A 25,361-nucleotide genomic window follows, 5' to 3' on the forward strand; every position below is an offset into this window, starting at 1 on the left:
AGGCTCTTCTTTTACTTCTGATGAGAGAACTAACAGGAATCTTCTTACCCTAATAACGCCCATAAAAAAAATCCTGCTTCAAATTGTACAGAAAGAACCATCAACTTAGTCAGGGTCTCCTAAACTTATCTTCAATGATAAAAATAATTTGGGCACTTCCTAACAATATAGAGCTCACAACACACCTTATAATAGCATGGGGCATCTTCAATATGCTAGGCTTTCTGCTCTGGGTAATTCATGAATTATTTAATATGAGGATATTTAATCCTTAGAACAATTTAGTCATCACCCTCATTTTATTGATGGAGAAACTGAGGTTTTGCAAAGGTTGATGACTCAAGTTAGTAAATTGGCAGGGCCGGGCTTCAAAACTCTGAAGCTCGTGAGCCAGATCATGGTATTGTGGTACCTCCGTGCAGGTAGTGGCGGGGTGAGGCCCTCGTGTTGTATAAATGATGGGAGGGCAGACGGATACAAGATCAGTGCAGTTTTACATTTGAAGACCTAGCTGAGAAGGCTGCATTTCAGAAGACAGGGATTTCCTTGAAATGTGCAGGAGCACATAATGAAAGATGTCACACCATTTGTAATTTCCGCCTTTTCCTTCATTCCTGGATGTTAAGATCCCATTCCTTACTAGTCACTGAAAATCTGGTCTGCACTTTGCTGGCTTCTAAGCTTCAGCATGGCCTCTTTCCAGGACAACCACCCTAGACCAGTCAAACAATGTCAGAGCCTCTGACCAATTTCTAAAGCCATTGCTACCTTGAGTGGCTTTGAAAACTGCTGACTGTTTTAGCAGCTTTTAACTTCTCTCAGGCCACAGCACTGAGAGAAAAGCTTAGCTGGTCCCTTCCAGGGTCTCATATAAACAGTCCAGAGGTGAAGAGGACAATTACCCCCAAGCATAGGGCTATCTTATAGAGTTCACCTGCTTGGCACCATCAGACACTTGTCACAGATGCGCTCATGCTGTCTTAGGAATCGTTCACTAATGTTCTGAATATTCTTGGCTCCTCTCATTTTTAAAGGGCCAGAAATACTTCACTGAACTTGTCAAAATGTAGGGCATATAGTTGGTGTTTAATAATTGCTTGAACAAATGATTGCTTAGGAGTCATAAAGTTCATTCAACCTTGAGAAGTATCCCCAGTAAGGGAGGGAAGGCTCCTGGATCCAGGGCATGCCTGAAGCTGTGCACATCTGGCATTTTCTGCTTTTTGTCCTAATCACAGCAGGGATGTGAGCTGCCTGCTAGGATTTAGCCGGCTTGGGAACAGCTACAGAATCTCCCACAGTTGCTGGCACCTGGCGTGGCTGGGTTTTGCTTCTGCGTGAGGGATGGCTTTGGTGCTGGGTCAGACAAGATTTCTGCTTCCCAGTTTGAGCTAGCACAACGTCTCGGTGAGAACAACCAAAGTAGGGTGTGGGGGGACTGTGATTGGCATAGGGCTTTTCTCCCCCTTGTTAGTTGAATGACTGAAGCGTGGCATTGGCAAATATGTATGTCCTTGGGAAAGTTAAAGGTAATGTGAAGTCTATTGAATGCATTCATCCTTGACCACCCTCCACACTTTCTTCTCTTTCCCATCCCTAATCTGTGAAATTCGATCTACTGCTTTTGTTCTCATATTAAGGAGCTTGGCTAAGGGACCCACTTTGGCGGCCAAACAGTGACAAATGTATCATTGAGCAGATGTTTTTCACACTTGTTCCCATCCTCTGTGCCATTCTGTGCCCATGCTATGTTGATTTCCCATGCCGTTTTGAAAGATTGGCTGCTTTCTCCATATGATTTAGTCGAAGATGTTAAAAAATCAGTGTACTATTTCTGGTCTGAAATTGTGAAATCAAAATGAGGGGTAGTGTGAACTGCTGGGTTGAAGGGCTGTGACCCAAATGTTCGGCTTCACTCACTGCTTGACTTTAGGCTCCAGAACATCAATTTCTTTGCCACTATTCAAAGTTGAACTCCCAAGAGTCATTTAGACATTTTATATGTAACCTTGCAGGTTAATCATCTATGAGCCCCATGGGTTTGGGGACTATTTCGGCTTTGGTCATTTTCATATGCATTCCCATCTTCCAGCACAGGACCCAACACATAGAAGGTGTTTTTCTTAGAAGTCCTACTGGCACATAAACATTAAATGCAGCCTGCTTTTTTAAAGCATACTAGCTATCATTGTGTGATCAGTACACGCCAAGAACTCTGGGGGTTGTACATTTACTTTTTCATCTGCTCTTTCAGCAGTCCAATGACGTAGACACATTATTCCCATTTTATAGATGAGAAGGCAATGGGCAGGAAGGTGATGTGTGAGTTAAGAGTGGTGAAATGCACAAAGGTGTAAGTGTAAGAGTTAGGATTCAAACCCAGGTCTACCCCAATCTGAAGCCTCCACTCAGTACCATAACATTAGAGCCCCTCCCAAGTGCTTAGGCTCCACCTGTTCTCATTTCCAGGTGCTGTAACATGGAGTGCTGTCCCCAAATGGGTGAACACAGGTGTCGCCTGCTCTAGGAGGCTTCAGCCAGCAGCTTGGTGTAGGGAAAAATCAGCAGAGCCGTTGTGTTCTGATCCATAAGAATAAACTAGTAGTAGGTTATTATTTAGCATTAAGAACTTGCCTGGCATGTAAGAAAGATGCAGGCTTCCTTCCCTTTTGTGGTGGAGATTGGATAGGCTGAGTATAAGCATGGGGTCAGCAGAGGTGCAGACAGAGGAGGAGAGGGGTTGGGAGGTGGAGTGATGCCTAATGGTGTGTGACATTCCAGCTGAACACATGGACCTTCAAGAACACGTGGACCTGCCACACTTTGAAAGGGAGGATTCTGGAAAGACACTAGGATATGGAGAAAGTAGCTTTTAAGTGATGAGGCGCAAAGGAGATAGTTTGAGCCTCAGTGGGTGGCCTGGAAAAAGGCTGGGCTGGGACGGAAGCCTGGAGGGCCCTCGCAGGAATTATGATCTCCTGAGGAGGAGAAAACTCCCGGAACAAACAACGAAGGAGCTCAGAAAAGAGGAGGATGCAAGCATGCCAGATGAGTTCATGCCTAAAAAACTGTAAGGGTCCTTGAAAGTAGGCACTATGTGGCTATCATTAAAAAAATAAATTGACGGTATAGAGCTTGGTGTACTCCTGTTTACCAGTACTTATAAGCATCTGAAAGCAAGACCCCAATAAATGAAATAAGAGCCCAGCTGCCCCTATTCTGGTTTCCTAATTTTGCACTCTTAACTCTAGAGCAGGAGCCAGCAAACTTTTTCTGTAAATGGACAGATAGTAAATATCTTCAGCTTTGCAGACCAGATGGTGTCTGTCCTAACTACTCAGTTCTGTTGTTGTAGTGCAAAAGCGGCTATTGACAATATGTAAAGAAATGGACATGGCTGTGTTCCAATAAAACTTTATTTGTATAAACAGGTGGCAGCTGGCTTTGGTCCCCAGGCCCTAGCTGGCTGACTCCTAGTCTGGAGTTGTGACTCCTTGTCTAGGGGTCATTCAGCTGAAAGTGCTTGTGCTTATCTACTGAGCTGCTTTTGGCAAAACATCACCACCAGCTGATCTGTGTTGCAGAAATATGTTGCAGAGTTGAGATTTGGGACTTGAGATTGTTACCAGAAGGCAGTGGGGAAAACTGGTGTTTTTTTGACTCTAACTCAGAATATGAGGTAGTAAATGGTGGACAGAGGGCAAAACCTTTTTCAACCCTTGGCTACCAGTAATACTTAGTTTCAAGAAGGAAAAAATCATTCTCCAATAATGAAAATATGCATATTTTTGAAATAAATTGGAGGCACCAAGCACTGAATGGCTGTCTTACAAAGAAAAAAATTAATAGTACAGAGCTTTTAGTACTCCTGCATTACCATTGGCATCTGAAAGCATGACCTCAGTGAACAACCCTTTCCTGATCCCTACTTTTGCACTGTAGACTTGAGTTAGGTTTGTGAATTTTTTTTGTAAAGGGCTGAATACAGGCTAAAAGGAAACCTTTGCTGTCAAGTAACCACAAGATAAGCCCAACAAGTTAAGGAAAATTAAAAACGATAAATGTGGACCCATTTATCAGAGTGACAGTGAGCTTTGTTATTCCTGGATTGCTGATTGCAATTGTAACTGGGTAAGATTCCCAGGAGCGACTGATTTGGCTGGTCCCCTTCTCTCATTCATGACACCCAGGGGTTCCCAACCTGGGAATCCCCCCAAAACAAAACAAACATTGATTATATGACTTGGGTAAGGTGCTAGGTGGTGGGATAGTAAGATAAATAAGACAGAGTCTTTCAAGAAGGCCAGATGAGAAAGTCATATAAAAATTGTGTGCAACGTGCTACCTAGAGTGAGGCTGTGTATAAGATCCAGTTTTGGCATGGAGGAGGTGGTGTTCTCTCTATGGATGGAGTAGGAATGCTTTTCAGAGGAGGAGATAATTGCAGAAGTCTTGAAGTTCTCTGAAAAGTTATGCAAGTGGCTGGGCTGAGGCAGGGATGAGGCTCTGAGGAGAGAGGGACATGGGTAACATGTGCAAAAGCATGGAAGGGAGAGAGAAAGTATGGACAAGGAAAGCATCACTTAGTCCTTAAACTCAGGTTTTTCTGAGGAGATGAAGCATGGCACAATTCTGTCAGTCAAATCCGACTTGTCACATAGACAACGGAAACAAATTTTAGGGATGGGAAGGAGCACAGGGTAGTCAGCAAGCGATTAATGATGGAGGTAGAATAGGAGCTAGGCCTTGAAGATGGGCTATAGCTTTGTTGGCAGGAAAGGAAGAAGTGAATTCTTGGTTGGGGGGCGACATGAAGAAAGGCATGTGGCAAGAATGAATAGGCTATAGTCTGAAGGTTCTGGTAAAAATTTCAAGATAACTTGAAAACCGTCCTGATATGAGCATTCAGGAAGGCAGGCAAATTATACCAAGTCTTTTAAGTGCACAGCTGAGCTGGTAAATAAGCAAAGAGCTGCACAAATTCGAAGAATGAAAGTGGAACTAGAAAGCAAAGTAATAAGCAGCTGGGTGTAAGTGAGAGTCCCCTGGAAGAGCTGCCACTTTCCATATCCTAGGGGCTTAGGTTTTCACACCTCTGTGGGAACAAGAGGTGAGATCATGGGCTCCCCTAGGTGGACAATTGAGCCTGAGATCCTGGCATAATGCTGGTTCCTTTGAAGGACCACAACCTACAGTGGGTAGTAGGCTAGAAGAAAACTCTATCCACCTTTATGGGAAAGCAATATGGAAGTCTGCCCAACTCTCTATGGGCTTGGGTAGAAAAAAAATCACTCCCCTATAACTATGGGACTCAAAATAGATTGAGACATTTGGGCTAGTATTTGAATTTGTGTTACCATCTAATCAAGGAACTCCATGATAAAACTATTTTAAAGTGCTCTGGGCCCATGATAACCCTGAGGTGCCTGGTGGAAGCTTTTGGAGGGCCATGGTATGAGCTCAGATTTCACAGGATTCCCACAGATACAGCCCCTCTTAGAAGGAGCTCACAGCCCAACCTTCCAAAGCGCTCAAGGAGATTATATATATATATACACATACACAAATATATATACATATCTACACACATAGCTTTGTTGAGTTATCATCCACATAGCATAAAATTCACCCATTTATAGTATGCAATTCATGGTGCTCAGTATATTCACAGAAATTGTACAACCATCAACTGCTATCTTATGTCAGAACATTTCATCACTCCATAAAGAAACCCCTATCCATTAGCAGTCATTCCCCATTCTAGCTCTCCTCCCAGCCCCTGGCAACCACTAATCTACTTACTGTCTCTATGGGTTTGCTTGTTCTAGACATTTCATATAGCGGGAATCAAACAATATGTGGGCTTTCGTGATGGCTTCTCTCATTCACCATGTCATCTTCAAAGTGTGCTCATGTTGTAGTGTATATAAGAACTTTTTCTTTTTATGCCAAATAATATATTCCATTGCACGGATACACTGTATGTTTTTAAGGGTAACTCTGTGAGCATGAGGTGAGTCTGAGCTTGCACAGAATTTCACACCGCAGCTGCAGCTAAACTGAGAGGTGGGCGCTGTAGTTGTTTACACCAGTCTAAGGAGTATAGCATGTATTTGGCGGTTGATGGGGGTAAGCAGGAGGAGGTTTGTGGTTAGAATGGTGCTTTAGGAGTATAATCTGTGGGCTGTGGGTAGGACAAACAAGAACCAGAAAGCATTAGAGACAGAGAGCGTGGCTGGAATAGTGATATATGCCCCACAAGAAGGAATGAGCCTGAATGTTGCCTGGGGATTTGGGAAAAGAGAATTCTGGGACTGTTGTTAAGGAAAAACCAATGACCTGGTGATTAACTGGATATAGGGGAGCAAAAGTGTGGAGAGAAAGATTCTTAAGATTTTGGAACCATGGATAGAAGTGCGGAATTCTAGACAAAGAGCTGATGTGAGAGAAAAAATATTATATTTTAGATTTTCAGTATTAAGGTCCAAATGACAGTGAGATGATAAGGGCATCCAGTAGGGGGGAGGGTACATATCACTTAGAGAGTGATACACGTGGGAAGCTTGGGAGGGAAGTCATGGCTGGAGATGTGAACTTGAGAAATAGCTAAACAGAAGTAATAGCTGAAGAATGGTTGAAATTCATCCCAGGAAGGGGTCTAGAGAGAGAAAGAGCAGAGGGCCAAGGATTGAGCCTCAGGTACTGCAGATTTAGCGAGGAGGGGGAAGGAGTGGTGTACATGTGACAAATGATTCTAGAATCAACGGAGAGAGGTATCAGTGAGAGGATTCAGCTCAACAAAAAGCCCCTTCTAAGAATGAACGTTACTGCCCAACAGTGGGAAGTCTGCCTTGGGCAATGGCATTCTCCATTGGTGGAGGTATTCACATAAATTCGGGTGGCCACTTACAGAGCCTCCAGAAGCAATTCCTGCATCTTGCTGGAAGGTTGGAGCACATGGGCAGCTTGGGTAAAATAGGAGACCTGTCACAGCAGAGGCTGATGCTGGTCAAAGTGTTCAGGGTTTTTTAGTAGCGGGTCTGTGTCTTCAAGAGAGAAGCGGGGATGGGTGGTGGAGGCAAAGTCTCAAACAGGTTCTCAGGGCAGCTGTTTTCGTTTGGCAAACTCTTCTTTTGTCTGGTGCAGGCAAATGAATATCTGTGAGGATGAAGTGATGCCCTCCCCCTTCCCCCTTGACAGATGCTTGGCATTTGGCATTCTTGGCTTCCTTGGGAAGTTCTCTTAGGGTAAAAGGAGAGAAAGGTCTCACCATCACTGTTTTAGAGGGTATCTTTCTTCAATTCGCTGAAACATCTGACTTTTGCTTGACATTTGTGGTCATAATGCAAACTTCAGCCATTTGACAAATGACATCAATTGCTAATCCTTCTAGAGCAGCTAGAAAGATGGATTAGTAAGATTTGTGGGGATAAGGGGAAGCTCAAAAAAATAAAAATAAAAAAACCCTTACCCCACTGGTGGCAAAAAATGGTAGATTTAGTAGTATCGCCGTCTGTTGAAAAGGTGATTGTGTTGTGAATGGCATTTTGCTTTAACTGAATAGAAATCTTTGTTAGCACATGGAGCTGTGTGGTCCCTACATGTGTTAAGGTGACACTGGGATAATGACAGCTATAGTGAACAACTATTGGCCAATGTGATCTTTGTAAATTTTAGGTTACTTCATGACTCTTTCACAATTGCCGTTTCATAAAAGTGGCAGTTTCCACTGTGGCTGGACAGATGCCGAGTGTGAAAAGCTGAATTCTAAGAGTGGAATTTTGGCCAATATGGTTACCGTTGAAGAAAGTGCTCAAGCATTAAGGATAGTTTCAAGCAAAATCTTACTTCCTTGGCCCAGAGAAGGTTACCTGAAATCATCCATTATTTCTTACTTGACTTTGAACAGCAATCATTTTGCTTGAACTTCTTAGTAAAACGAAAATGCAATATGGAAAGGGGGGCTGAAGGAGTCTGCTCAGTTCTGAACATGAGAAATAGACTACGTCTTCTCAGGGCGGTGGTTTTCCAGGTGTGGTCCCCGACAGGCAGCATCATGTCATCTGGGGTGAAATACAATTCTCAGGACCAACCGGACTTAACAGAATCAGAAACTCTAGGGATGGGGCCCTCCAGGTGAGTCTGATGCATGCTGAAGTTTGAGAATCATTATCTTAGGGGGAAGAGAACGAAACTTAAGAAAGTAAAAAACTGCAGAAAAACAGGAGACCTCTGTGACCAAACTCCTCATGGGTGTTCCTAAGAAAGGTCAGCAAGACCGAGTGATCAAGGTGCAATCCAAGAGGAAAGACTGGCCATGTTTGTAATTTGCAGCAGACTAAATATTCAGAGATGGTCAAAAGAGAGTGAAGATGGTCTGGGGAATGTGCTGGACTTAAAACGCCTTGAAGGAAACAGAACCAGAAGTTAGGGGTCAGAGATATTAGAATCATTCATACTTCTCCATCCAGATTCCAGAGACATTCAGCATTTCTGAAACCTCAACTGATATACCACCTTTAATACAGGGCAATGCTTTGCTCTGATGTCCGTTTTGCTTTCCCTCCCCAGATAACTGAGCTAGACCACGTAGGAAGAGAGGTAAGGTTTCAGTGAGCCCTCCTTCTCCATATAGATGAGGAACTTCTCTCCTTTGTCCCTGCTGGATCTCCATAACCAAAGAGATACAGCACAAATAAGGAAGGCAAGAAAAATTTACTAACCAGAGGTTCTTTCCCGAGCCCCAACAATCAAATTCATGTCTTCCCTATTGCAATAAAAGTCTCCCTTTCCAGTCTCGTGGCAACTTAAAAAGTCGAGGCAGATGGAAGGAGACATCCAGGGTTATTATCACTCTCCCTGCCTTATGGTGGAGGGCATCTCTCTTTCCTCTAATTATTTCCTTGTATACACAATCTACGTTTGTGGCTGTGTTTACCTCCTACCCAGTTGTTGCACTGTTTTGTGTTCCTGCATGGGTTTTCCATAGCCTCCCCATGTTTTTCTGTGTTTTGTGTTCTTGGTAGTTGTCAAGATACATCCTGAAAATTTTCAGTGACTGGGATAGAATGGACCAAAGCCAGAGAAGGAGGAATCATGAGAACTCCTACTTAAGGGCAAGCTGAATGGGCCAAAAGGCAGTCAGAGAGTCAAACGCTAAAGCAATCCTTAGAGTGAAACCGATAGGGCTCCAGAATCCAAACCTGCGGTTGGTTGATATAAACTTCAAAATTTAGACCAGGCATTGGGAACCAAAATTCAGTCAGTTCAGTCAGTAAGAGCGTCAGAACAATAGACAAAAGACAGCAGTTACAAAGGAGAGCCACAAACTGAGGCGAACTTCTGTGGTTCGACGTCATCTTTATTTACTTCCTATTACAATAGGAAGCTGTACTTGAGGTGGCTGTGCAGAGCTGACAGAAGGAAGCAGTAAGGCTATGTTCTCAACTTCAGTGAGTCGTACGGGATTGAAAGGAGGGTAAATCGTGGTCAATTGCTAGCCTCCCGCATGAAGAGAAGAGGGAAAAGAAACAAACAACATATTTTCAGCCTTGAGTTATTGACACATCCAGTATGAAAAATGGGCGTAACTAACATCGCAAAGAATTACAGGAACATTGCGGGCAAAGTATTACGAACCTTTTAGAAAAATGTTGTACAGCGATCCTCTTAGGTAAATGTTTGAAACACTTGTCATGGCAAAGTCAAAACATTAGATGACTAAGCTTAACATTAGCCAGAGGGTTAAGATGAAAGATAGTTGCTTCTTAAGTTACACTATGTTATCAAACAGGAGGATTTGTAAAATTTGTAAGTTTGCATTGCAGAAAATGTCCTAATACCAAAACCTATCCAGACTTTCTCTTTTTTAGTTAAGGCCGAATTCAGCCAGAATTTAGCCTTCAACATAGTCATTCTATTTTGGCAGCAGCCCTGACTACTGGATGTTGGTATTTAGCTCTGAACCTTCACCAAAAGGGTGCTTTTATCTTGCTATGAAGAAATATCCATTTTTCTTCAACCATGTTTACACAGGTTGGTTAAACATATATGTAAATAGGTACTAGAATCAGAGTTGCCAAGTAGAAGTACAGCATTGAAAGAGCATTTGAAATTATAATTCAAGCATTAAGTGTAATTATAATAGCTCAAAATAGTATTAACCTTAAAGATGGAAGCACTGTGATTTTGCTCAATTTAATAAATGTTTTTCATAACAATGTCAACACTTAAATATAGAGACCAAAAAATAACCGCTGTTTTCTACATTTACTTTTAGATGAAATTTCAAATCACTAGTTAGCAGTCACTAAACAGTTTTAAAATATTGGAAATGATGACTTCTATTTCAAATTTTCTATTTATATAAAGAAATCTTGTTTTTGGTGTTTCTCCAAAAAGAACATGTTGGCTAGTGGAAAAATAGTTTTAGCTCCTTTCAACAAGGTTCCTCAGATTTGACAGAGATGCTGTTTTGGGACACTTTATGTTTCTTATATCATAGTTTTAACATACATTGTATAATTTGATTACTTTCAAGGGACACTGGCAGTAGAGGGGTGACAAAAGGCAAAGAGGGACTGCTCTATCGTCAGTTTCCTTTAGGAGTTTCCACAGCCTCTTGAAGTATGTACTATAGAGGGTAGAATAACATTATTTTCAAATGTTTTGGTTTCTTCTCTGAAGACAATTTTTTAGTTGTTTTTTTTTTTTAAATGTGTAACTGACATAGACAAGAATATATTATGGAGAAATGGTCTTTCTCATATTCCATTTCTTTGCTTGCTCTTGGAGTTGGTATTACAAAAGATATGATTACTTGGTGGGTCAGTCAAGAGAAGACTTCAGAAAACTTTCCTTGAAATCATTGAAAGACCTGCAGAGGGCCAATATAAGGTTATGCTTCCTTTGATAAGTTTTGGTGGTTTTTCAATACCCCCACTGAAGCATGGTTGATACCCATGGACTGGCGACATCTGCTGGCCAAGTGTGGTTCTATCAGTCTTAGCCATCAAGTTGACCCAAAGGGGCAATGGGTTGTGCAATGTATGGATGCCAGTTGGCATATGGGGAGGGGAGACAGAACAAATGCCAGGGCTGTGGTCACCTCCATTCTCCTCACTGCAGACTGAGAGAGGGAGTTAAGATGGCAGTGGGGAACTGTTACTGCAAACTTTGATGCAGTCACAGACCACTTTTGCCTTCCAAGACGTCCCACCTGGTGGCATCAGGGACTAGCAAGAGGACAACGTGGATGTGCCCCCACGCGGTGTCCACTATCTCTGCCATCTCCAAAAGCTTGAAGGCTGACCTGTAGCCAAGTTTTCTCTTGGGCATATTCCACTTTTTAATATTTCCTATAGGAAACTCAAGATTGTTATATGGTATAGATTTGCTGATCATGAGTCTCTCCCATGCCTCAAATCAAATTTTTAGAGAGTCTTAAATTTTTTACTGGATGATTTTAAGCGATTCAGCCTAGAAGATTTCTCTCTTGGGCTTATCTTAGAAGTACTGTGTAGACCAATGAAAGAGAAAATGTAAACTCCTTGGTAAACATTTTAGAATGAGGCAAGTGATAGGGTCGCTTAGGAGAACAGGCCTGTCATTGTGCTGAGCACATGGAAATGGCTAATACTAATACCTTTGAACTTGGATTTCACCTATGATGTCATGGCTCCCCTTGTATTATGCCCAACAACCCGGGTTTGTGGTACAAAGGCCTTTTGTGAAAGCGTTAGTTCCCATCGAGCCTCATTTGATGCAGACACAGAAATATTTGAGAAACTGTACATCCACGGGTACCCCAGGAAGTGATGGGAAGGCAGCTGGCATTTTCTTGGGTTCCACCGAGGTCTCACTCTGAAGCTCTCATTCTATAGCAGTTCTCTATTTGTGAAGTGTTTGGTAGCCATCTGAAATGTGGCAGTAACACCGTGGAATGCTTACCCCTTTGAGGGCTATGCCAAGAGCATGGCTCTGTTTTCTAGGGAAGAGGGGAAAGAAGGGTAGGGAAGGGTCCAGCCCTTGTGCCCAGTACAGCTTATGGTAAGGACAAAGAGCTCAGGGCTGAGCTGCCCCCTGGAGTCTCCCTGACCTGGTGGTGGCCCCAAGAGAGAAGTGGGGTAAGTGGAGAATGAAAAACGGGGAACCCAGCTCTCCAGGGGCCCATTTGGCTCCTTTCTACAGACCCCATTAGAGGAGATAATATCTTCTTTCTTGAAGATTCACCAGAGCAAGAGGGACCATTGCCAACCATATTGGAAGGGTGGAGACTCTGAAAGGGAGAGTTCATTTTTATTTATTTGTATCTCTTCTTGTTCTTGAAAGAATAGACAGCTTAAAAGATAGGTATAAAATACGAAGCCCAAGGTAAAGTTGGAATTTACTTCTAAACTATTGTTTTTAAAGGAAACACGGTTGGTTTGTTTTCACCCATGGAAAGTACGCAGTAGAAGAGGAGTTCATCACTATAAAATAGTTTTAACTAAGTATAATCGCCTCCTTTGGGGTCCTAAATAGCTAGCATGAGAAGAAATCTTAGCGAAGGCCTGCCTCCAGGCCAGAGCACTTCTCTACCAGAGTAGCAAGAAATACATCCTTTTCATTTGTTAATGGTCTTTGTGTACCTTTTAATCTTCCTTCAGTCCAAACACAGTCTTGGGTTTGTTTCATAGTTCTCCAGGTCATGGACACGTCCAGTGTTTGCAGATTTCCCTCTGCGATCACCCAGGAAGACATGGGTGCCCATCCCTTAGGCATTGGGGTTTTCAGAAACTGACACGTACCCCACAGGGGACACCTACCTGTCTCGTGGTAGCTGACCTCTTTAAGAATCCACTTTTCCCCTTAACTGGACCCCTTGTGTGCTCTGTAATTGTATTTCCCTCCGCCCAGAGGTTTGGTTTTCTCACCCCTTCACCTTTGCCCTCCCTCCCCAAGACTAATGAACTCCCCTCCAAGTGACTTACTGCAATAGTTGAACACAGTGGCCCGAGCCTCTCCATTCTTTGTTTTCATCCCCAAATAAGGCCTTGTCCTCGTCTCTGACCGTCTGGATGGATGAGGACCCGTGGGAGCTCTTCTTGTGGTCCCAGAGAGCAAATGCAACTTTGCAATGTCAGCCGGTCAGCCCTCGTCATACACGAAGCACCCCCAATTCTGCCCACCTCCATGACTCTGTGCTCTGTGGAGAATTTGTACATGCCTATTTTTAGAAGACCTCCAAGGATGACGTTTTGACAGTTTCCTTTGGTCCTTTCTTAGCAACTTAGTTTCACCACACCATATTCCAGCTGGTGTGTTTTGGGGTCACATGTCTCTAGACACTGTTCCCAATGTGTAGCCCAGTGGGTGGAGCTTAGGGGAAATGAGAAGTGCCAAGACCGTGGCAGCCTGGGAACCCAGTGTCTTTACATTTGGATCCGATTCACTGGGAAGGGCCTTGGAGAGTAGGTGGTGGGCAGCCTTGTCCCTCGGCCACCCTGGAAGGGGCCACAGCTATTCTTAGGAACAAACAGCCTCAGGTTTGCAGAGAACCTTCAAGGGATCTGGCTCCCTGTCTCCCGTGATGTTCCTTTGCCCACGGGATAGTTCAGGTCTTCAGGGAAGCGTGGGTTACCTTCTGTGCCTTTCTGGGCTTCCTCTGATCTTTCTGGAACGTGTTTACCCTCTTTTCTGGAAAAAAAACCTATCTATATTTCTGTTCATTTCTAGCAGGTGAGCCCAGTGTGAAGAAATATCAGCTTAAACCCACTCACATTTAGCCTTCTTCCGAACACGCGCCTTGGCCTTCTCTCCTTAGCTCTCCGGAGAACACAGAGCACTGAGGCTCATGAGTCTCTCTAAGGAGAAGGTAATAGTAAGTCAAGGGTTATTAGAGAGCAGGGGCTGTGGGCAGCAGCTTTTGCTCAGGCCTTCTGGAATGAGGGGCGGGAAACCATCCAAAAGATCTGAATGCAACCAGGAACATAGCGCCCGTGAGCCCGGTGGCCCACCCTCCCCCATGCACGTGAGGAGACATTGCAGCTGTGACCTTACAAGGTCATAGAAATCTGCAGTTGCTGAGGGAAGTGGTGGGAGGGTGGAGAGGCTCAAACAGCTATTCCTGAAGCAGAATATCCATCACGGTGGGGGAAAAAAATATCAGTAAAGGTGGTGGGCTGGCCCACCTCGAGGTCTTTTGCACACTATTTAAGGATCTGTAAAGATGCCAGCAGCAAAACAGACAGCCATGCGTGACAAGACCCCAGCCCCGCATCCACGTCTGCACCGGTGGTGCTGAGCCTGTCACAGGCACAGACTGGGGATCCTCTGGCCCTGAGGGAAAGAAGGGTGAAGAGTCAGGGTACTGCCGGCTCTCTGCTAATGTCATAAATATCAGTGCTTCGGGCCTCCTGCCCACATCTGCTTATTGTTATTATCAGATTTATTTACTATTGTTTTATCTGCCAGCTAGCTCTGTTTCCTACATGCACGTCATCTTTCTCAATATTATCTATCTTAGGCTCTCAGGGAAGGTTCTCACTTCCTTGGCATTATTCACGCAACAGAATTCCTTGCCATCCATCTCTCTCTGACTCTCTCTTTCTCTCCTAATTCAACAGAGATTTTCTAAAAGCCTACAGTGTGTGAAAAGGTAAGGGAACAGCTGCTTCAAGGAGCAACCTATCCAGGGTGACAGGTAGACACCTTCTTCACCATTCATTTGTTGAGAAAGCATGTATCTAGCATCTACTAGGGGCCAGGGACTGCTGGGTATTAAGTGTAGAGTGGTGAACAAAAGTTTGAAAGTTCTTGTACTCAGTAGCACAGGATTGAGTTGGGCAGACAAGTCAACATACAAATATGCAATTACATGCTCTTTCTGAGCCTCATGAGGAAAAGAACAGGGGGCCACATGCAAGAGATCAGTGGGAGGGGGGTGAGCAGGCGAGGGAGGGCTGAGGAGAGAGTGTTTAGACCCAGGACTGAAGAATGAGACAGACCAGCAACAGTGAAGACCGTGAGGGAGGGGATTGCATGCAAATTGAACAGCTTGTGCAAAGGTCCTGAGGTGGGAAAGGGCTTGAAAGACCAATGCTAATATGATGCAGATACATTTACCTTAAGCAGTGTAAATGCCACAGTAGCTGTGCATAAGCAAGTACTGCAGGAATGGTGTCACCAAGGATTGGACATGTGAGGTGGGTCTGGAAGCATGAACTGTAGTTTAATGATAGAAAAGAGGGGGAAGGTAGGAGGCCATTTTGCTCAGAATGCCAAAACCATGAAAAAGCAAGCAGGGTATGTTTAGGAAAGCTGGGTGTATGGGGAAATTGGACCTTAGAGTTTGTAGGGGTTTAGAGCAGTGTACCCTAGAAAAACGTTCTTACACTTAATCCATTCCTGTAAACATGGTCCCTTGTAAGTAGGATCTTTAGATGAGGTGATTTCAGATTAAGGTGTGACCCAGGATAGGTCTTAATCCTATTATTAAGGACGTTATACAGAAGGTTGTAGAGAGAAGAAAAAAGGCACAGAGGGAGCAGCAAGAAGCTGAAAGTCACCTTTCAGCTGGTGACTGGAACCTGGAAGAGAAGGGGAGGCCAGGAGGGGCCACCATGTTCATTGCCCTGTGATGAAGCCCAGGGCCAAGAGTCACCAGCAGCCAGCCCCAGAGCACCAGTCTTTGAGAAGAAAGCATCACCTTGGTGTCTCCTTGGTTTGGATTTTTCCCAGCCTTAAAACCATGAGCCAATAAGTTCCCATTATTGAAGGCGACTCATTGCATGGTATTTGCTTTAGCAATGAGGAAGCTAAAGCAGAGTTTGCAGTGGAGGTGAGAATCACGGGAAATAAGCAAGAAAGTGAGATTGGGAGCTCTTTGTCATGCTGATTCCATGTCATGGAATTTATCCTAAGGAAATAGTGATGGGTGCAGAGATTTGTGAATGATGAGCTTTATAGCAGCGCTACTCAAATATTCAAAATATTGAATTATAGTGCATGCATACAGTAGAATATGGGGCTGCCATTAAAATTATGTGACATACACTTATATGTTGACCTGAAAACTGTGTATGATATAGTAAATAAAAACTTTTAATAACACTATACACCCACACATATTGTATGATCCCATTGATTTAAAATTACACATACATGCATAGAGAAGTTTCTGAAGGAACATATTTGACAGTGCATGTCTCTTTATGGGCAAGGTTATTTTGAGTTCTACAGTTATTTTCTTCCTAATCTTTTAAAATGAACAATATTATTTTCTATGGGAGTGGATAAACTCACCAGAAGGGTATAGCATGTGAGAGGCTGAGTATGCAGGCTGATAAAAATGCCACATAACTCTCACATTTAAGGGTCAACCAAAAAGGAGGTATCTGCAGAGTTAGAGAGGAGGAGATGCAGGCTAGTGCTAAGGAAGCCAGAGGCAAGAAGAGTTTCAAGAAGGGGTGGTTTCAGTTTTCTTAGCTGTTCAAGCAAATAGCATGCAATGAGTTGGCTTAAGCAATGGGAATTTATTGACTCATGATTTTGAGGCTAGCACAAATCCAAATCAGTGCAAGTGCTTTCTTCCCAAAAGTGTTCTGGGGCTGGCTGCTGGAGACCCCTGGTCCTGGGTTCTCTGTCACATGGTGGTGCACATGGCAGCCTCTCCCTTCTCTTCTGAGTTTTGTTGACTTTCAATTCTTGCTTCCTGTGGCTTTCCCTCTGTCTGTCTGAATTTCATGCCTCCTAAAAAGGACTCCAGTGGTAGGATTCAGATCAATCCTAACCGAGTAGGGCTACCCCTTAACTGAAGAAAATTCATTGAAAGTCCTGCTTACCATGAGTTCATGCTCACAGAAATGGATTAAGTTGAAGAACATGTTTTTCTGGGGTACAGTAGTTCCAAACCACCAAGGAAGGAGTGGGAAAAATAACCCTCCTGCATTATTGGTGGGAATTTAAAATGATGTAGCCTCTGTGGAAAGCGGTTTGGCAAATGTTCCAAAAATTAAACAGAATTACCATATAACTCTGTGATCTTACTTCTAGGAATATACCCAAAAGGATTGAAAGCAGGGACCCATTCTTGTACACCAATGTTCATAGCAAAATTATTCTCAGTAGTGAAAAGGTAGAAACAACCCATGTGTCTGTCCATGAGCAAATGAATGGATAAACAAAATGTGGTATATCCATACAATGGAATACTATTCAGCCTTAAAAAGGAATGAAGTTTTGATATATGCTACCTTACGGGCATCATGTTGAATGAAATGCCTGTTGAATGAAATAAGCCAGGTACGAAAGGACAGATATTGTATGATTTTACTTACATGACATAACCAGAATAAGCAAAATCATTGTCAGGAAGTATATTAGAAATTACCAGGGGTGAGGGTTGGGGAGTTATTTCTTAATAGGTGAAAGTTTTTTGGAGATGCTAAGCTAGTCAGAACCCAGAGTTGTGTCCCAGAGGAGCTAAGTGAAGGCCCACAGATGATTACAGAGGAAACCACTGGCATCAAAAGCTGGAAGCAATGGAACCAGAAGCAAGAACCAGCAGATGCCAATCACATGCCTTCCCAGATCAGCCTTTCTTGAGTCAAGGTATCTTTCTCTGGATGCCTCAGTTTGGACATTTTTATGGCCTTAGACTGTAAACTTGTAACATAATAAATTCCCTTTTGAAAAACCTTTCCATTTCTGGTATATTGCATTCCAGTAGCTTTAACAAACCAAAATAGTTACCATGATAGTAATTTTGAAAGAGAAAGGAAGAATGGCTGTGTTGGTAAAATATAGTATAAAACATCTTCTGGATATTTCTGACAAATTTTGGGTGCGGATTCTATTTATTTTCGCAACACACTTAGAAACATTTCTAGGAGGTGGGAGGCAGGGTTGGGAGAGGACAGGAAATTCTGCTGCCAGTGAGCCTGTCTTCTGCAAAACCCGAGTGTGCTGGGAGGGGAGAAGGGAGGCCTGGAGCCAGGAGGAGAGAAGGGAAAATGGAGAAGGAGATTTCCTAGGCGGATGGAGGAAAATGAGCATTTCCATTGTCATGCTTTTCTCCCAGGAGAACGTGGTGGGTGGGGAAGAAGGGGGACACTCCTTTATAGGGTGAGCAGATGAATTTAATGAAATATGCTTCTTGTTCTTGTCCCTGGGTGGATGCGGAATTCATGCAGTGCTTTCTGTGAGGATGTTACAGGAGATGAGTCCATTAATTGCTGCCAGAAATGAAGTGAAAGAAATAAAGAAACAAACAGAGCCCATCCACATGCAGGGACCTGGACAGAATCCCAAAATGAGCTTCAAATAAGAGTTATAACTCAGAGCACTCTCAGCCCCAGCCAGTTGGGGCTACGGGTTTTAGTGTCATTGGTGGTGGAATCAGACATCCTGGGTTCCAGTTCAGCCTCCCATGGGGCATGAGGCTTCAGGTCCTTCAACTATAAAATGGAAATATTTTTATTAATAATAACAGTCACCGCAGTAAATAGAAAGCACCAGCCCTTAGCATGGGAAGGAGAAAGCTCTGAGGAAATACTAGCACTGACATTATTATCGTCGTCACACTTGTAACGATGTCATTAAAAGCTACTGCTTTCTCAGCTGGGACCAGAGAAACATGAGGAAATTGAGGTAACAGCTGCCGTTGATTCAGTGGATTCAGTAAGACTCACGTTAGGCAAACGTTTGCTCAGACTAGAAAGTCTTTGTTTACTGAACTGTACAATATTTAACATATGGATTTACAAGTAGCCCCATCCCGAATAGTTTTCTAAAGTGGATTTGGAGTTGTCTGTGAAATTCAGGGTTGCTTGATGGGATGATAGAGTAAGCAGTTGGATACAGGATTGAAAGGGGAAACTAAGGAAAAAGGACAATTCAAAAGGTACCAAAACCAAAACAGAGTGGTTATTTCACACAGGCAGAGAGCTAGAAGGTGGAGAGTAGAACTGATCATCTCGGAATCTGGGGTTTAAGCCAAAGGCGATTAGTCATAAAATCTGCAGAAGAAGCCCACGAAATAGTTTCACAGTAATCATATAGCTCTCGAGCAGACCTCACTCTGGACACCACTTCTCCACACTGTCCCGTTTCTCTTCAGCTCTGCTGCTTCCCAAGGCTGGCAAATAATCACAAGCAAGTACTTCTCATTTGCTGAATGCCTGGGCTGTTCTGAGCACTTTTCATATGGTAACTAATTTTATCCTCCTGACAAACTGGTGAGGCGGGAACTAGTTCAATCTTGGTTTTACAGATGTGGTAACTGAGGCAGAAGGAGGTGGCCCAGGGCCACCCAGGTGGAAAGGGATGAAACCAGGTTCAAACCCAGGCTGATAGGCTTGAAGCCTGAGTTCTTCACCACAGGGAGAAAGGTGCCAGGATAATCATTATGGGACTGTCCCCAGAGTCCAATCCCTTTCTAAATGTCTAACAGCACTGATGGTTAGGGAGGATGGTGCTTTCCTACGATACTTGGTGATTATTATAGAAACTCTTGTCTAGGCTCCGAGAGTTTTATTTTTTTTTCTTTCAGTTTCATGTGTTTTCTTTCTTCATTTCACAGGGTGCATCTTCCTTAAATGCACACCTCTTATCCAGTCAGCATTCCCTGAACTCACCTGTATCACCTCTTTGCTTTGCTCAAACTGACTCACTTCTCTGCTTCTTTCCAGAATTCCAGCTATCCACGTCTTTTAAGCCTCATGCTCAAATTCCTCTTTTCCTATAAAGCCTTCTCACATCACTGCAGCCCAAAGTCTTCTTGTTCTTATTTACGTTCCTCTGTTGTTTATTTGTACCTTTAATTTCTATGCTTCATTAGCTGTTCATGCATGCATCCATTCATTCACTCAGCTTGTGCTTAGCACCTCCTGCATGTCTGGAGTTCTGCTGTGCCCTGGGTTATAGGATGAGGAGTGAGGACTGCCTACAGAGAGCGTGCAGTCTAATAAGGAAAAGAGACCAAAACAAATCATCTTCAATGAGTGTATTGGTGACAGAACTAGCCTAACAGAGCAAACGATCACCTCTCTTTGGAGAAGTAAGAAAGACATTTCAAATAGATAATGTAGCCCTCATAGGTGTATCTTAAATGACTAGAGGGTTGTCAGGGATGGTACCGTGGGGATGAAATCCTAGGACCAGAGAACAACACAAGAAGACACAGAGTCCTGAGCTCATGAAAGGTTGTGGTAGGATGTGCCATGTTCGGTACTAAATACGTCCTGTATACAATTTTAACATATGTGCTGCTTTTTCAGCTAGGTGACAGGTTCTTTGACATTTATCGCAGTGCCCTTTAGATAGTCAGCACTGTATTTTAACCCTGAGAATTTTCCTGGTGTTCAGTTTCCAAGCCATGAGGCCCACCGTGATTGGATGTGACTGGTTTTGCTTTTCTCTTTGTCTAGACCAAGGACGCCCTCTTCACCATTCTCCATGACCTCCGACCCCAGGACCACTTCAGCATCATTGGATTTTCCAACCGGATCAAGGTGTGGAAGGACCACTTGGTGTCAGCAACTCCCGACAACGTCAGGGACGGCAAAGTCTACATTCACCATATGTCGCCCACTGGAGGTAAAAACCACTCCTCTTCACTTGGGCTTTGATGTGATGATAAGTTAGTGGCTAATTTCCCACTACGCAATGAGGATTGGAAAGCTGACGCTAATTACGGGAAAGGGGATAACAGGTGAGAGCTTTCCCAGACGCTTATCTTTCTCTGAACACCAAATCTGTGGATTCTCCTGTTCCAGTCCCAAAACAAAGGTGGTCAGGTAAGCTATGAGCGGAAATACCCGATATGTTTTTTGGAGATGTTCCTGGTTTTATCTCATGGTTCTTGAACAATGAAGCCATTTTTATAAAATGTTTCTGGGTGGAGAATTAAAGCCAAATGGATGCTTTCCTGTATTGTGTGCACGGATAGTATCACCTTAAAAAGCAGCAGGTGGAACTGACCTGCTAAACAGTTAGACCTCATGGTGGGGATACAACAATGCGGGCAAAGCATGAATCCCAGGTGTAAAATGTGATGGAGGGGATATTGGGTATGGTCCCCAGGTGAGTGTGCAGAATTTTAAGAGAGGGGAGGAGGACAGGTTATAAAGAATTCTAAGGTTAGAGAAGCAGGACAGTATGTTACCCAGCTGTGTGACAGCTGCACTAGATGTAAGTTCTTTCAACCCAGGAACTGGATCTTAATCTTGCTGACATCTCCGTCACCAGTGCAGAGGGCATAAGAGGTGCTAAAAACAAGGATGTTTAGCACAACTGAACTTGCCCCCACATCCTATTTCTTTCTTCAAAACCCTTTACAAAACCACCATCTTCTGGAGTTGTTGTCTTGGATAATTCCTTTTTCCGTTTTCTGGAAGCACTTAAAACACTCAGTTCAATCTTCTTCCATCTGGGATTTTTCATCTTTCGCATGTTCATTATTTCCTATCCAAGCAAAACCCCTGGTTTCCCAAATAAACTTCATTTGGACCTTGATTTTCTTGGATGATACTTTGATTTATGATGGGATTTCTACCAGTCTCCAATACAATGTGTTCTAGCAACTTTTATTGGTGGAAGGGAGAAATAAAAGATTAGCTTTAATATTAATCTAATATAGTAGTGATGAGCTATGACAGTAAGTTGTCAGGTCTGTTAAGTCCTTGGAGGGAGAGATTTTTCTTCATCTTTGTATACACTATAGTTCCTGGCATAGTCATAGTTCCTGACATAATTTGTGCCCAGCAAGCATCCATAAAATTAAAGTTATTTTCATTATACTACGTACCACTAGAATGGTGTATGTGTGTGTGGAGAATAAGCAGCTTTAGAAAAGAACTGGTAAATATGTTCCTTTAGGTATCCAAACCGTATAAACATTATTAGATTCTGTCTAAACAATGTGACGTCATGGCCAGGGCGTAGATGCCAAAGATGGGCTGCCTGGGTTTGAATCCACCCCCACCATTCCCCAGCTATTTAACTGCTGTGGGTCTCGGTTTCCTCAACTGTACAATGGGGATGATAATGGAGTTGCTGTGAGGGTTAAATGGGTTAATATATTTAACGTGCTTAAACCGGTGCCTGGTGCTTTAAGTGGTACCTGGCGCATAATAGTAAGTTCCCTTGCTCGTCAGATAAACGCTCGTTATTTTTACCCACTTGAGTGGTTCCTTTTGCAGTTGCACTTGGGTCCTTTGATGATCCTGCATGAGTTGGCTGTGGGGTGGCTGGGGTACCTCTGCAGGACTCTCCCTGGAGAGAGCTCCTCACTCTTGGTAGGTGGTTGAGAGATTATCTGGCTTTACATGGATCTCATTCCAAGTCCTACTGTACTTATGGTAACTGTGTGATATTAGGAAAGCAAAGTCCGTCCACCCCCTTGCTTGGCTCCCCTTGGCTTTAAAGCAGAGTGAAAGAGTTGGCTCTGTAGCTAAAGACTGGATTAAAAAGAAAATAAACACCTACCCGTTAGTCATGCCCACACATCCAGAGGCAAAATGAAGTTAGGCTGGGCATTCAGGAAGGCACATCAATGAGCCTCAAAAAAATGTTAAATACTATTTCAACTATAACTGTCCCTTAGGTTTGGACTCTGAGTGCAATTAAAAGAAAATGATGAATGTGTTTGCCACAGACACAAGTTTATATATTTTGGGATGCCAGAAATTCTGGAGGATGTGAAGGAATGAGAGAATTACATGGTTCACTCAAAACATGAAAAATGTTGCATATAGATAAAAATCACTCCAGTCAGACTAAGGGAAATGTTTTAAAACTGGATGGTGGTGATGGCTGCGCGACTTAATATCATTGGCTTGTAGGCTTACAATGGGTGGATTTTTGGTAGGTAAATTTTATCTGAATAAAGCTGTTCAATAATCACTGCAGACAGAAAAAGGAAATGGGCATTCAAGACTGCAGTGACTGTGGTTGGATGAAATAGAAGATAGCATCAGTGGTTGGATGAGATTCTTGGTTTATCCAGAAACCTCCTTTCTTTCCTCTGGTTCTCCCTCCAAATTTCTGTAGCCAGGAGCCTCCTGCTCTTTTCAGCACTTATTCCCAGAACAGGATGTAGACATCACTAATGCTGGAGTATCAACAGTGAAGACGTCTACGCTGGAACCATTAGATGCCTGCAAGAGAAGGTTTTTTATTGCAGGGAAATTAATTTCATTTACAGTTGATGCTCTTTATTTGCTGCTTCTGTGTTTCTGAGTGTGCCTACCCACTAAAATTTACTTTCACACCCCAAATCAGCACCCGCTGTGCTTTCACGTTCATTCGTGGCTATGCACAGAGTGGCAACAATGTTGAGTCACCCAATAGGCATATTTCCAGTTGAGGTCAAATGAAAAGGCGGTACTCTGCCTTCTCGTTTTGGCTCTCCCTTTCTAAACCAGTGTCTTTGTTTACAGCATATTCAGCTCAGTTAATGAAAATGTTGAGACCAGAGGCATTGGCAGGTACCCTAACCTGATATTTCCCCTAGCAGTGACGGTTCGGTATTTGCTAATTCAATGCTCATGGAGAATTTACAAAATATTACTATTGCGAATAATGCAAAGAGTCACTTGTATATTCATTTGGCAAATGCTTACCAAGCTTCTGTACAGGCCGTGTGACCTGAAATCATCCTCTTTGGGCAGATGACTTCTTTCCTGCCTTCCTCCTGTTAACGCTTTCGCGATTGAGAGCTAACCACGGATGTGACCGTGGATTCAGATTTGGAAGCTGAGCCCAGTCTTGAGCTGTCCTGTTTTGGTGTCCGACAGGCACAGACATCAACGGAGCCCTCCAGAGGGCCATCAGGGTGCTCAATGAGTACGTGGCTCGCAATGACGTCGAGGACAGGAGTGTGTCCCTCATTGTCTTCCTGACGGACGGGAAGCCCACCGTGGGGGAGACCCACTCCCTCAAGATCCTCAGCAACACCAAGGAGGCCGTCCGAGGTCGCATCTGCATCTTCACCATCGGCATTGGCGATGACGTGGACTTCAAGCTGCTGGAGAAGCTGTCGCTGGAGAACTGTGGCCTCACCCGGCGCATTCTCGAGGAGGAGGACGCAGGCTCCCAGCTCATCGGGTCTGTCTGTCTGTCTTCTCAGGGCAACGAAAGCTTCTTCTGGAAGGGTTAGAAGGCTGGATTCGATGGGATACTTAGAAGTGAGGTTTTGCTGTACCTTAACTTTGAGTCTGATCAAAGTGATTATAACTCATTACGCTGGTTTTGGAAAAAGGCAGATCTGGGTTCAAATTCTGATCCTGCTTTGTCACGTGAGGCACATGTGTTTAAACCTGTCTGTGCCTTGGTTTCCTCATTTATTAAATGAGGGTTATGGTCAGTTGTCAGAATTTAATGGAGAAGACGATATAATGTGTTGGCAGAGTGTCAACCACATGGTAATCAGCCCTTAGGCTTGTAATTGTCTTCTTGACATTTCAAAGTACCTTCTAGTAAATTTCCTCTCATTCTCCCCTGTGTGGTAGGTAGGAGAGGTAGTCAGCATCCTGCCTGGCTGTGCCAGACTGTCAAATAGGACAGACACCATTACCACCTCCCAGGGAGGGTCTCACCACATGGAGGGAAACAGAGCACGGCAATGACTGCCACCAGGCATAGCGGTCCTAGAAGCCAACCTGCTCCATAGTTTTCAGGGGACGGGGTCACCGACAAAAGCACAACTCACACAAGCAACACATGGAACAATGTTTCCTCCACGGGGAAGAGATGAAGCGAGGAGGTCAGCTTCATTGGTGGGCCCTGGTCCCACGAGAGCCAGAAGGTCTCAGCCTGCAGCCACCTGCAGCCAGCACTGGGAGTGCAGCCTGCTGCCTTCCCCGGGGGCCCACAAACAAACCCTGTGCTTGGGACTGTTCCTAGGACATTTTGACATGCATATAATGTGTGATCCTCAGAAAAATCCTAGGAAGTGTGTATAGTAGAGTAAAGGCTAAGCTTCCCTAATAAAGATGACAAAATAACAAGAGTGCAATAAGATAGTGTGTTTATCCCTTTCTCCCATAATGGTCTGGACCAGCTAGATTCTGCCCCAGGAAGTCAATCAGGGACTCAGGTTCTTTTCATTTTATTGCCTTGCACCCCTTAGGGTGTTATCCTTCACTTCCGGAGTTGAAATTAGTTCACTACTGCTTCCATCTTCCATCCTAAGGGGCGGGGAAAGAAAAGAAAGCCAGTACAAGCCTTTTTTTTTGGGCAAGTGTTGCATAGCACTTCCGTACATATTCCCTTGGTGAGAACATAGTCATATCACTACATTTAGCTACAATGGAAGCTATAAAATGTAATATCTTTCTGGGTGGGCATGTGCCCAGTTGAATCTCAATTGTTATGAAAGA

General features: G+C 43.6%; 1 protein-coding gene across 1 annotated transcript in view; it reads left to right on the forward strand.

Annotated features, from left to right (window-relative positions):
* ITIH5 (inter-alpha-trypsin inhibitor heavy chain 5) overlaps positions 1-25,361 on the forward strand; it is an 89,905-nt gene that overhangs the window by 48,912 nt on the left and 15,632 nt on the right. Inside the window, exons 8-9 of the mRNA XM_077169465.1 lie at positions 20,409-20,577; positions 23,778-24,087. Coding sequence (XP_077025580.1) covers positions 20,409-20,577; positions 23,778-24,087 — 479 coding nt within the window. The remainder of the gene's footprint in view (positions 1-20,408; positions 20,578-23,777; positions 24,088-25,361) is intronic.

This window comes from Tamandua tetradactyla, chromosome 7, assembly GCF_023851605.1.
Source record: "Tamandua tetradactyla isolate mTamTet1 chromosome 7, mTamTet1.pri, whole genome shotgun sequence".
NCBI classification, from domain to species: domain Eukaryota; kingdom Metazoa; phylum Chordata; class Mammalia; order Pilosa; family Myrmecophagidae; genus Tamandua; species Tamandua tetradactyla.